General features: G+C 43.7%; 1 protein-coding gene across 5 annotated transcripts in view; it reads right to left on the bottom strand.

The window, feature by feature from the left end:
• LOC117338316 overlaps positions 1-12,694 on the bottom strand; it is a 94,798-nt gene that overhangs the window by 52,730 nt on the left and 29,374 nt on the right. For all 5 annotated transcript variants that reach the window (XR_004535000.1, XM_033899612.1, XM_033899610.1 and 2 more), the window contains 5 exons: positions 12,316-12,380; positions 10,264-10,449; positions 8,445-8,577; positions 2,980-3,153; positions 16-2,619 (listed from right to left, as the gene is read on the bottom strand). Coding sequence is in view for 4 of the 5 variants with exons in the window: in XM_033899612.1 (XP_033755503.1) it covers positions 16-2,619; positions 2,980-3,153; positions 8,445-8,577; positions 10,264-10,449; positions 12,316-12,380 (3,162 nt within the window). In the remaining variant the exon portion in view is untranslated. The remainder of the gene's footprint in view (positions 1-15; positions 2,620-2,979; positions 3,154-8,444; positions 8,578-10,263; positions 10,450-12,315; positions 12,381-12,694) is intronic.

Here is a 12,694-nt window from a genome sequence, read left to right on the forward strand (position 1 = left end):
TAAGTAATGACTTACCATCTGTGTCAGGGTGGCTACTTGAGCCTTTGTCACATTTCTGGTAGGTGGAGTGGATGGGCAGAGACTCTTCCAAGGGGCCTGTGGACATCATCGTGTGCATGCTGCTCGGGGTCATAATCAAATCGTGGATGGGCAAGTACAGTGTGGAGTTATTTCCCTTTGAGAAGGGTGTGCTCTGGTATGCTGGGCCATGGTCAAGGGTACTTAAACCATGAAGTGTTTGTTGGTGAAGGTGAGGATGACAAACATCATCTGAGTGTGGCCCAGCAAAGTGTGGACGTGGTATCGCAGAAACACGAGCTTCACCATGCAATCGTGAATCCCTGGAAGCCAGAGGATTAGTTATGAGATGTCCCGGAATATCCCTGTGAAGATACTCCTGGGCAAAACTTGTAGTGGACAGAGATTGAGAGGTAAGAAGAAGTGGCTTTTCAGCACCACCTCCTGATGCAACTGGTTTCCTTGACAATAAGTCGTGTCTGAAACTGGGCAGTGGAGGGGGAGGCATAGCGATAGTGTCCAAATGGTTTCTTTTAGGTTCTGGACTACTGGTCATCCTTTCTGGCCACTCACTCTGGTCCTTCACAGGGTCACTCAATCCTCGACTACTTGGCCGCATGACTTGAGGGCCCAGTCTATCAGCTATATCTGGCCGTTCTCTCACTTTTTCACTACTCGACCGTGTAGGTGATGGAGGATACCTGTCGGCTGTTACGTTCTGCCTGTAAGTGTCTCTCACTCCTTCACAATTCGACCGTGAGGATGATGAAGGATGCCTCTCACTTTCATTTTCTCCTCGACTACTGGACCGCGAGGATGATGAAGGATGCCTCTCACTTTCATTTTCTCCTCGACTACTGGACCGTGAGGCTGATGAAGGATGCCTCTCACTTTCATTTACTCCTCGACTACTGGACCGTGAGGATGATGAAGGATGCCTCTCACTTTCATTTACTCCTCGACTACTGGACCGTGAGGCTGATGGAGGATGCCTGTCGTTTGTAATATCGGGCCTGTCACTTTCATTTTCTCCTCGACTACTGGACCGTGAGGCTGATGAAGGATGCCTCTCACTTTCATTTTCTCCTCGACTACTGGACCATGTGGATGTTGGAGGATGCCTATCGTTTGTTATATTGGGCCGGTCACTATCACAAATTCTGTCTATGAACAGAGGATTTGAGGTCTGTCTCTCTGTGCTATGACTGAACGATGACACCATATCAGTGGTCCGAGTAAAACTGTCTGGAGGAATATCAACAAGTTCATCACTTATGTCAGCAGTTTCTTGATTTTTCTGTAAGCCGAATTTGCTTTGCAGGAATAAATCACTATTTCTATCAGAATACATCCCTTTATCCTCCAGCATGGCTCCTTTTTCATTTTGAGACATACCCAAGTCAAGATGAGTAGACTGTTTTTTATAATTCTGGTTGTTTTGATATAACTCTCTATTGTTTATGAGATCAAATCCTCTAGAATCTGCCAATTGGATGTCTGCTGTGCCGACCAAGTCTTCCCTTGATCTGCCCCTGTTACTTACATTACTTACATCTGCCTGGAAGCTGTACTCTGTCCCATCAGGAATGTGATGGCCCGTTAGTCCAAGACTTGTTGAACTACTACTCCGGGGACTTTTCTCCAAAGCTAGACTAACATGATGTTCTTGAATTTGGTCTTGTTTCTTGCCAAGGTAAGTGTTTGACTGTGGTCGTCCGTTGGAGGAGAGTGGTGACTGACCTAGGGGACTGTTATGCGAGGTCTGTACATAAAGCTCCATCTTGGAGGCCTGCCCATCAGCAGGCTGTTTGTCTCTATATTGTATGTCTCTTACAGATATGGGGATGTCAGATGATACAGCAGGGCCTTCCTCAGGTAGCTGTGGAGCCTTTCCATCAAGTGTTGTCAACAATGTCTGGGTACCAAACAGATTTTGGGGGGAAAGGATGCTTGCTTCCTGTTGGGGGCCTGACCTCCTGCTTGAGGGAGCTATACTCAGACGTGGGGAACGCCAGGTGTCCTTTTCCCCCTGAATATCTGAGGGCAAGCTAGCTACTCCCTCATCCAGATCAGATACTCGGTCACCCTTACTCACACCACTTCCTCGTGTTCTTACAAACTCATCCTCAGACTCCTCACCATCAGGCTTGGATTTCTGAAGGTTTTTCCCGGCCCTAAAATGGACTTCCTGAGATGATCTAACATGATCTCTGACTTCGTCCTGCCTGAACTCTTCCCCTTCATATGATCCCCTTGCTGAATCAGAAGAAGATTGTGACCGACGCTTGGAATCCACATTGGAGCCTTTTCTGACTGGCAGCCTAGATATGCTCTTGTTCAGCTGATCCCTGGGAGTTCGTTGAGCCTCTCCCTCAGTTTCCTTACGTTCTGTTGAGCCCACGAGTCCTTTATCTAATGACTTACTCACAGAATGACCTTCAGTCTCCTCTCTTATAGAAGAAGGCATTTTCTCTGTTCCATTGGAGATTGGTCCTTTGCTTTTACTAGATAGAGACATTATCATCTTAGCGAGCTCTTCTGGTTTGGCCGATTTGGACATATTGGCAATGGCTCTACTGATCTCACTGATGTTGAGGGTAGCTGTCAAAACAAGATGAAAGTTTTCTAAAACAGAGGATACAATTGTAAATCAGCTCCATTCTATTAGATCTCCAGACAAGATATTAAATGCTAAAATTAAACAAAAACAAAAACGATGTTCAGGGAAACAAAACATTATATCATGATTACAAAGCCTACTAATTCTCAGAGATCAGTTATAAAATGTAGGAGGATTTCTCCAGACCAACAAAAATTTACGCCAGATGGACAGATCGACAACACTGTACTATTATACTCCTGACAAACTTGGTAGGTATATGTTTTATAGAACTCAAAGATCACTGTAACAAGTTTAACAAGCTTAGAAAGAAGATTTTGAGAGGGAATGGTTTGACTTACTAGAGGACTCTGAGGCAGACTGATCAGAAGGGAGTTCCTGTTGACTTAAAGTGTTACCAGAAGGGAGTTCCTGTTGACTTAAAGTGTTACCAGACTCCCCACAAGTGTTTGTTTTTAAAGACAATGCCAAATCAGCCAGGGTCATCTCAGACTGATTAATTAGTGTGCCATCTCCTACAAAAATACATCTCACAGTTTTACTACTGTCCTCACACAGACATGTGGCAGTAAAATTAATTTTCACCAGTAAAATTAATATGTCTAAGAGTTCATGAGATATCTTCTACACTTACTTTGTATTTGGAGTGTCAAGTTACCCTTTCAGCTTTAACTTTGATCAATGAGGGAAATCTAATCAGGAATTACAGAACTTCGAATAAATGTTCATTTGTCTGATGACAGGGAAAGAGTGTAGTCACTACAGGTCTGATGACAGTGACAGTGTGTAGTCACTACAGGTCTGATGACAGTGACAGAGTGTAGTCACTACAGGTCTGATGACAGTGACAGAGTGTAGTCACTACAGGTCTGATGACAGAGTGTAGTCACTACAGGTCTGATGACAGTGACAGAGTGTAGTCACTACAGGTCTGATGACAGTGACAGTGTGTAGTCACTACAGGTCTGATGACAGAGTGTAGTCACTACAGGTCTGATGACGGTGACAGTGTAGTCACTACAGGTCTGATGACAGAGTGTGGTCACTACAGGTCTGATGACAGTGACAGAGTGTAGTCACTACAGGTCTGATGACAGTGTGTAGTCACTACAGGTCTGATGACAGAGTGTAGTCACTACAGGTCTGATGACAGAGTGTAGTCACTACAGGTCTGATGACAGTGACAGAGTGTAGTCACTACAGGTCTGATGACAGTGACAGTGTGTAGTCACTACAGGTCTGATGACAGAGTGTAGTCACTACAGGTCTGATGACGGTGACAGTGTGTAGTCACTACAGGTCTGATGACAGAGTGTAGTCACTACAGGTCTGATGACAGAGTGTGGTCACTACAGGTCTGATGACAGTGACAGAGTGTAGTCACTACAGGTCTGATGACGGTGACAGAGTGTAGTCACTACAGGTCTGATGACAGTGACAGAGTGTAGTCACTACAGGTCTGATGACGGTGACAGAGTGTAGTCACTACAGGTCTGATGACAGTGACAGAGTGTAGTCACTACAGGTCTGATGACAGTGACAGTGTAGTCACTACAGGTCTGATGACAGTGACAGAATGTAGTCACTACAGGTCTGATGACAGTGGCAGAGTGTAGTCACTACAGGTCTGATGACAGTGACAGAGTGTAGTCACTACAGGTCTGATGACAGTGACAGAGTGTAGTCACTACACGTTTGATGACAATGACAGTGTAGTCACTACAGGTCTGATGACGGTGACAGTGTGTAGTCACTACAGGTCTGATGACAGTGACAGTGTGTAGTCACTACAGGTCTGAAGACAGAGTGTAGTCACTACAGGTCTGATGACAGTGACAGAGTGTAGTCACTACAGGTCTGATGACAGTGACAGAGTGTAGTCACTACAGGTCTGATGACAGTGACAGAGTGTAGTCACTACAGGTCTGATGACAGTGACAGAGTGTAGTCACTACAGGTCTGATGACAGTGACAGAGTGTAGTCACTACAGGTCTGATGATAGTGACAGAGTGTAGTCACTACAGGTCTGATGATAGTGACAGAGTGTAGTCACTACAGGTCTGATGACAGTGACAGAGTGTATACGTAGTCACTACAGGTCTGATGACAGTGACAGAGTGTATACGTAGTCACTACAGGTCTGATGACAGTGACAGAGTGTAGTCACTACAGGTCTGATGACGGTGACAGTGTGTAGTCACTACAGGTCTTATGACAGAGTGTAGTCACTACAGGTCTGATGACAGTGACAGAGTGTAGTCACTACAGGTCTGATGACAGAGTGTAGTCACTACAGGTCTGACGACAGTGACAGAGTGTGGTCACTACAGGTCTGATGACAGTGACAGAGTGTAGTCATTACAGGTCTGATGGCAGTGACACAGTGTGGTCACTACAGGTCTGATGACGGTGACAGAGTGTAGTCACTACAGGTCTGATGACAGTGACAGAGTGTAGTCACTACAGGTCTGATGACAGTGACAGAGTGTAGTCACTACAGGTCTGATGACAGTGACAGAGTGTAGTCACTACAGGTCTGATGACAGTGACAGAGTGTAGTCACTACAGGTCTGATGACAGTGACAGAGTGTAGTCACTACAGGTCTGATGACAGTGTGTAGTCACTACAGGTCTGATGACGGTGACAGAGTGTAGTCACTACAGGTCTGATGACAGAGTGTAGTCACTACAGGTCTGATGACAGTGACAGAGTGTAGTCACTACAGGTCTGATGACAGTGACAGAGTGTAGTCACTACAGGTCTGATGACAGTGACAGAGTGTAGTCACTACAGGTCTGATGACAGAGTGTAGTCACTACAGGTCTGATAACAGAGTGTAGTCACTACAGGTCTGATGACAGTGACAGAGTGTGGTCACTACAGGTCTGATGACAGTGACAGAGTGTAGTCATTACAGGTCTGATGACAGTGACACAGTGTGGTCACTACAGGTCTGATGACGGTGACAGAGTGTAGTCACTACAGGTCTGATGACGGTGACAGAGTGTAGTCACTACAGGTCTGATGACAGTGACAGAGTGTAGTCACTACAGGTCTGATGACAGTGACAGAGTGTAGTCACTACAGGTCTGATGACAGTGACAGAGTGTAGTCACTACAGGTCTGATGACAGTGTGTAGTCACTACAGGTCTGATGACAGTGACAGAGTGTAGTCACTACAGGTCTGATGACAGAGTGTAGTCACTACAGGTCTGATGACAGTGACAGAGTGTAGTCACTACAGGTCTGATGACAGTGACAGAGTGTAGTCACTACAGGTCTGATGACAGTGACAGAGTGTAGTCACTACAGGTCTGATGACAGAGTGTAGTCACTACAGGTCTGATGACAGTGACAGAGTGTAGTCACTACAGGTCTGATGACAGTGTGTAGTCACTACAGGTCTGATGACAGTGACAGTGTGTAGTCACTACAGGTCTGATGACGGTGACAGAGTGTAGTCACTACAGGTCTGATGACGGTGACAGTGTGTAGTCACTACAGGTCTGATGACAGTGACAGAGTGTAGTCACTACAGGTCTGATGACGGTGACAGAGTGTAGTCACTACAGGTCTGATGACAGTGACAGTGTGTAGTCACTACAGGTCTGATGACGGTGACAGAGTGTAGTCACTACAGGTCTGATGACGGTGACAGTGTGTAGTCACTACAGGTCTGATGACGGTGACAGAGTGTAGTCACTACAGGTCTGATGACGGTGACAGAGTGTAGTCACTACAGGTCTGATGACAGTGTGTAGTCACTACAGGTCTGATGACAGTGACAGTGTGTAGTCACTACAGGTCTGATGACGGTGACAGAGTGTAGTCACTACAGGTCTGATGACAGTGTGTAGTCACTACAGGTCTGATGACAGTGACAGTGTGTAGTCACTACAGGTCTGATGACGGTGACAGAGTGTAGTCACTACAGGTCTGATGACAGTGACAGTGTGTATTCACTACAGGTCTGATGACAGAGTGTAGTCACAACAGGTCTGATGACAGTGACAGAGTGTAGTCACTACAGGTCTGATGACAGTGTAGTCACTACAGGTCTGATGACAGTGACAGAGTGTAGTCACTACAGGTCTGATGACAGTGACAGAGTGTAGTCACTACAGGTCTGATGACAGTGACAGAGTGTAGTCACTACAGGTCTGATGACAGTGACAGAGTGTAGTCACTACAGGTCTGATGACAGTGACAGAGTGTAGTCACTACAGGTCTGATGACAGTGACAGTGTGTAGTCACTACAGGTCTGATGACAGTGACAGAGTGTAGTCACTACAGGTCTGATGACGGTGACAGAGTGTAGTCACTACAGGTCTGATGACAGAGTGTAGTCACTACAGGTCTGATGACAGTGACAGAGTGTAGTCACTACAGGTCTGATGACAGAGTGTAGTCACTACAGGTCTGATGACAGTGACAGATTGTAGTCACTACAGGTCTGATGACAGTGTGTAGTCACTACAGGTCTGATGACAGTGACAGAGTGTAGTCACTACAGGTCTGATGACGGTGACAGAGTGTAGTCACTACAGGTCTGATGACAGTGACAGTGTGTAGTCACTACAGGTCTGATGACGGTGACAGAGTGTAGTCACTACAGGTCTGATGACGGTGACAGTGTGTAGTCACTACAGGTCTGATGAGGGTGACAGAGTGTAGTCACTACAGGTCTGATGACGGTGACAGAGTGTAGTCACTACAGGTCTGATGACAGTGTGTAGTCACTACAGGTCTGATGACAGTGACAGTGTGTAGTCACTACAGGTCTGATGACGGTGACAGAGTGTAGTCACTACAGGTCTGATGACAGTGTGTAGTCACTACAGGTCTGATGACAGTGACAGTGTGTAGTCACTACAGGTCTGATGACGGTGACAGAGTGTAGTCACTACAGGTCTGATGACAGTGACAGAGTGTAGTCACTACAGGTCTGATGACAGTGACAGAGTGTAGTCACTACAGGTCTGATGACGGTGACAGTGTGTAGTCACTACAGGTCTGATGAGGGTGACAGAGTGTAGTCACTACAGGTCTGATGACGGTGACAGAGTGTAGTCACTACAGGTCTGATGACAGTGTGTAGTCACTACAGGTCTGATGACAGTGACAGTGTGTAGTCACTACAGGTCTGATGACGGTGACAGAGTGTAGTCACTACAGGTCTGATGACAGTGTGTAGTCACTACAGGTCTGATGACAGTGACAGTGTGTAGTCACTACAGGTCTGATGACGGTGACAGAGTGTAGTCACTACAGGTCTGATGACAGTGTGTAGTCACTACAGGTCTGATGACAGTGACAGTGTGTAGTCACTACAGGTCTGATGACGGTGACAGAGTGTAGTCACTACAGGTCTGATGACAGTGTGTAGTCACTACAGGTCTGATGACAGTGACAGTGTGTAGTCACTACAGGTCTGATGACGGTGACAGAGTGTGGTCACTACAGGTCTGATGACAGTGACAGAGTGTAGTCACTACAGGTCTGATGACAGTGACAGAGTGTAATCACTACAGGTCTGATGACAGTGACAGAGTGTAGTCACTACAGGTCTGATGACAGTGACAGAGTGTAGTCACTTTAGGAAGTGAGAGAACCATAAAGTACTTTTTGAGAAAAAGCAGTAATCATCATCAATTCAAAATTCAAAATGACCACCAATCAAACATTTTCTTTTCTGGAAAGTCACCAAGAAAGGGGATCACACATATGAAATTCTAGTAAGATCAATTAAGTGCTTCCTGAGATATAACTGTAGTAACACTACAGTGTAGAAACTGTACCTACCTTCCTCATTACCAACTCCTGCTGTACGATTAATTGAGCTCTCATCCCCATCAAAGCCACTGGCAGCGATGTCCAGCAAGGCCACTGGCTTTCTGTTCTCTGGGGGTGTCTTACATATCATACCAAACTCCGGCTGTCAGATATACAAAGGTACTACAATAACACTATCATACCTAACTCTGTCTGTCAGATATACAAAGGTACTACAATAACACTATCATATCTAACGCTGTCTGTCAGATATACAAAGGTACTACAATAACACTATCATACCTAACTCTGTCTGTCAGATATACAAAGGTACTACAATAACACTATCATACCAAACTCTGTCTGTCAGATATACAAAGGTACTACAATAACACTATCATACCTAACTCTGTCAGATATACAAAGGTTACAATAACACTATCATACCAAACTCTGTCAGATATACAAAGGTACTACAATAACACTATCATACCTAACTCTGTCAGATATACAAAGGTTACAATAACACTATCATACCTAACTCTGTCTGTCAGATATACAAAGGTTACAATAACACTATCATACCTAACGCTGTCTGTCAGATATACAAAGGTTCTACAATAACACTATCATACCTAACTCTGTCAGATATACAAAGGTACTACAATAACACTATCATACCTAACTCTGTCAGATATACAAAGGTACTACAATAACACTATCATACCTAACTCTGTCTGTCAGATATACAAAGGTACTACAATAACACTATCATACCTTACGCTGTCAGATATACAAAGGTTACAATAACACTATCATACCTAACTCTGTCTGTCAGATATAAAAAGGTTACAATAACACTATCATACCTAACGCTGTCTGTCAGATATACAAAGGTACTACAATAACACTATCATACCTAACTCTGTCAGATATACAAAGGTACTACAATAACACTATCATACCTAACTCTGTCTGTCAGATATACAAAGGTACTACAATAACACTATCATACCTAACTCTGTCTGTCAGATATACAAAGGTACTACAATAACACTATCATACCTAACTCTGTCTGTCAGATATACAAAGGTACTACAATAACACTATCATACCAAACTCTGTCTGTCAGATATACAAAGGTACTACAATAGCACTATCATACCAAACTGTCTGTCAGATATACAAAGGTACTACAATAACACTATCATACCAAACTCTGTCTGTCAGATATACAAAGGTACTACAATAACACTATCATACCTAACTCTGTCAGATATACAAAGGTACTACAATAACACTATCATACCTAACTATGTCTGTCAGATATACAAAGGTACTACAATAACACTATCATACCAAACTCTGTCTGTCAGATATACAAAGGTACTACAATAACACTATCATACCTAACTCTGTCAGATATACAAAGGTACTACAATAACACTATCATACCTAACTCTGTCTGTCAGATATACAAAGGTACTACAATAACACTATCATACCTAACTCTGTCAGATATACAAAGGTACTACAATAACACTATCATACCAAACTCTGTCAGATATACAAAGGTTACAATAACACTATCACTAGGTTTACATCATCCAGTCATATGGGTATGTATCCTAACAGCAGAAGAGGCCAAAAATGGAAGTTAAAATGCTGATGCACACACCCAACTTAAACAAAATATATTTTTGTTGTGACAGATAAAATTGTGGCCTTTTAAGGTAAATGTTGAATGTTTTATGGAGTAGAACTGTAAAGTTACAGTTGGTGTGCGTTTGGTAAAATAATTCCTCAGTCATAGTAAAGCCGACAATACACAGTATAGCGCCAAGCTTACTCTCTGTTCAGGAACACCATCTATTGATCCCAGGGCTCCAGATCGGCTCTTCATGAATGTGCCAACCGAGATCCTAGTGTAGTCGTCTGATCCACGTAGAGAGGAGGGACAGGACAGAGACATTTTACTGTGTAGAGCCCACGATTCCTCGAGGACAGGAACATTACTGGGTGTAAACACTTCCTCCTGGAACACAAAACAACACTAATGTCTGTTTCTGTACGAAACCTTCCTCTCAAGCACATATAAAGGGACTGCATCACTCACCTGAATATTTCAATGATCATCGGAAAACTCTAGTACGTATTTTAGAAATTATCCCCTATTAGGCCCTATCCCCTATTAGGCCCTAGCCCCTATTAGGCCCTATCCCCTATTAGGCCCTAGCCCCTATTAGGTCCTATCCCCTATTAGGCCCTGAGCATCCTGTCGCAAGGGGACCATGGTTACCTGACCATTTATGCAAAATTTGTTTCCCTTCCCCTAAGGATGCCTCTGACCAAATTTTTTTAAAATCCATTCAGTCATTCATGACCAGAAGCAATTTAAAATACTTTCCCCTAATGGGTCCTGCCCCTCTGGCCCTTGGGAGGCCAGAGTCATCATTTAATATGCAAAATATGTTTCCATTCCCAGAAGGACGCTTCTTACCAAATTTGGTCAAAATACATTCAGTCATTCATAACAATTAGCAATTTAAAGGTTGACAAATGGACAACAGATGCCATGGCATAAGCTCACTGGTCCTTCAGACCAAGTGAGCTAAAAATTGATCCAATACAAACATTGTGAAAAACTTCTGGACTCTGCGAATTGTTTTGCAAAAATGACTCTGGGAAATTTTTTTTTGCAAAAATGAACAAAGTCGAATTATGGCATAATGAAGAAGAATTAGATGCAGATTAAGCCGTAAGTGTCCAAGATTTTCCTTCAACAAGAGTTGTCAGAAGACAATATAAATATAGCTCACAGGGTGGGGAAAGTCGCGAGACCATTAAGATAAAAAACACTGTCGTATACTGGGGTATAACACTAGTTCCCCTGGACTTTGTCCCGACGAGATAAAAACTTTAACCTATCACCCCTGGACTTTTTCCCCGACGAGATAAAAACTTTAACCTAGCCCCCCTGGACATTGTCCCGACGAGATAAAAACTTTAACCTAATCCCCCTGGACTTTGTCCCGACGAGATAAAAACTTTAACCTAGCCCCCCTGGACTTTGTCCCGACGAGATAAAAACTTTAACCTAGCCCCCCTGGACTTTGTCCCGACGAGATAAAAAATTGAACCTAGCACCCCTGGACTTTGTCCCGAGATAAAAACTTTAACCTAGCCCCCCTGGACTTTGTCCAGACGAGATAAAAACTTTAACCTAGCCCCCCTGGACTTTGTCCCGACGAGATAAAAACTTTAACCTAGTTCCCCTGGACTTTGTCCCGACGAGATAAAAACTTTAACCTAGCACCCCTGGACTTTGTCCCGACGAGATAAAAACTTTAACCTAGCCCCCCTGGACTTTGTCCCGACGAGATAAAAACTTTAACCTAGCTCCCTTGGACTTTGTCCTGACGAGATAAAAACTTTAACCTAGCCCCCCTGGACTTTGTCCCGACGAGATAAAAACTTTAACCTAGCCCCCCTGGACTTTGTCCCGACGAGATGAAAACATTAACCTAGCCCCCCTGGACTTTGTCCTGACGAGATAAAAAATTTAACCTAGCCCCCCTGGACTTTGTCCCGACGAGATAAAAACTTTGACCTAGCCCCCCTGGACTTTGTCCCAACGAGATAAAAACTTTAACCTAGCTCCCTTTGACTTTGTCTCGACGAGATCAAAACTTTAACCTAGTTCCCCTGGACTTTGTCCCGACAAGATAAAAACTTTAACCTAGCCCCCCTGGACTTTGTCCCGACGAGATAAAAACCTAGCTGTCCACTGATGTTGTTGATACTGGGGTATAACATCAGCTCCCTTGGACCTTGTCCTAACGAGACTAACCAGTTCTTGTGTTCTCTTCCCTCAACATACAATATAAAGATGGGTATTTACCTGCATAAAAACATTTTCTTTCTGAAACTCTTGTTCATCAGCATCAAGCATGTTTTGCCCAACATCTGGAAAAACAAGGGTTTTTTTTGCCCTTTACCTGGAAACATTTCATTGTTTAGAAGAGTATTGTTTGGATCATTAACTTGAAAGCGTTACTAAGATATTAGTCTGCCATAGAAATAGAGCCCGCACAAAGTATAACAAAGGAAATAGAACTAAAAGTTTGATGTCAGTTACATGGTGATTTAACAGTGTAATATTTCATATGCCAATATGATAATTGATATGTCAGTGTAATATTTGATAATGGTAATTCAACAGTTTCAATGAGCTCAACTGAAGCGACTGATAAGTTAAACACTAAAATTCAACCCTTCAT

Source organism: Pecten maximus, chromosome 11, assembly GCF_902652985.1.
Source record: "Pecten maximus chromosome 11, xPecMax1.1, whole genome shotgun sequence".
In the NCBI taxonomy this organism is placed as follows: Eukaryota; Metazoa; Mollusca; class Bivalvia; order Pectinida; family Pectinidae; genus Pecten; species Pecten maximus.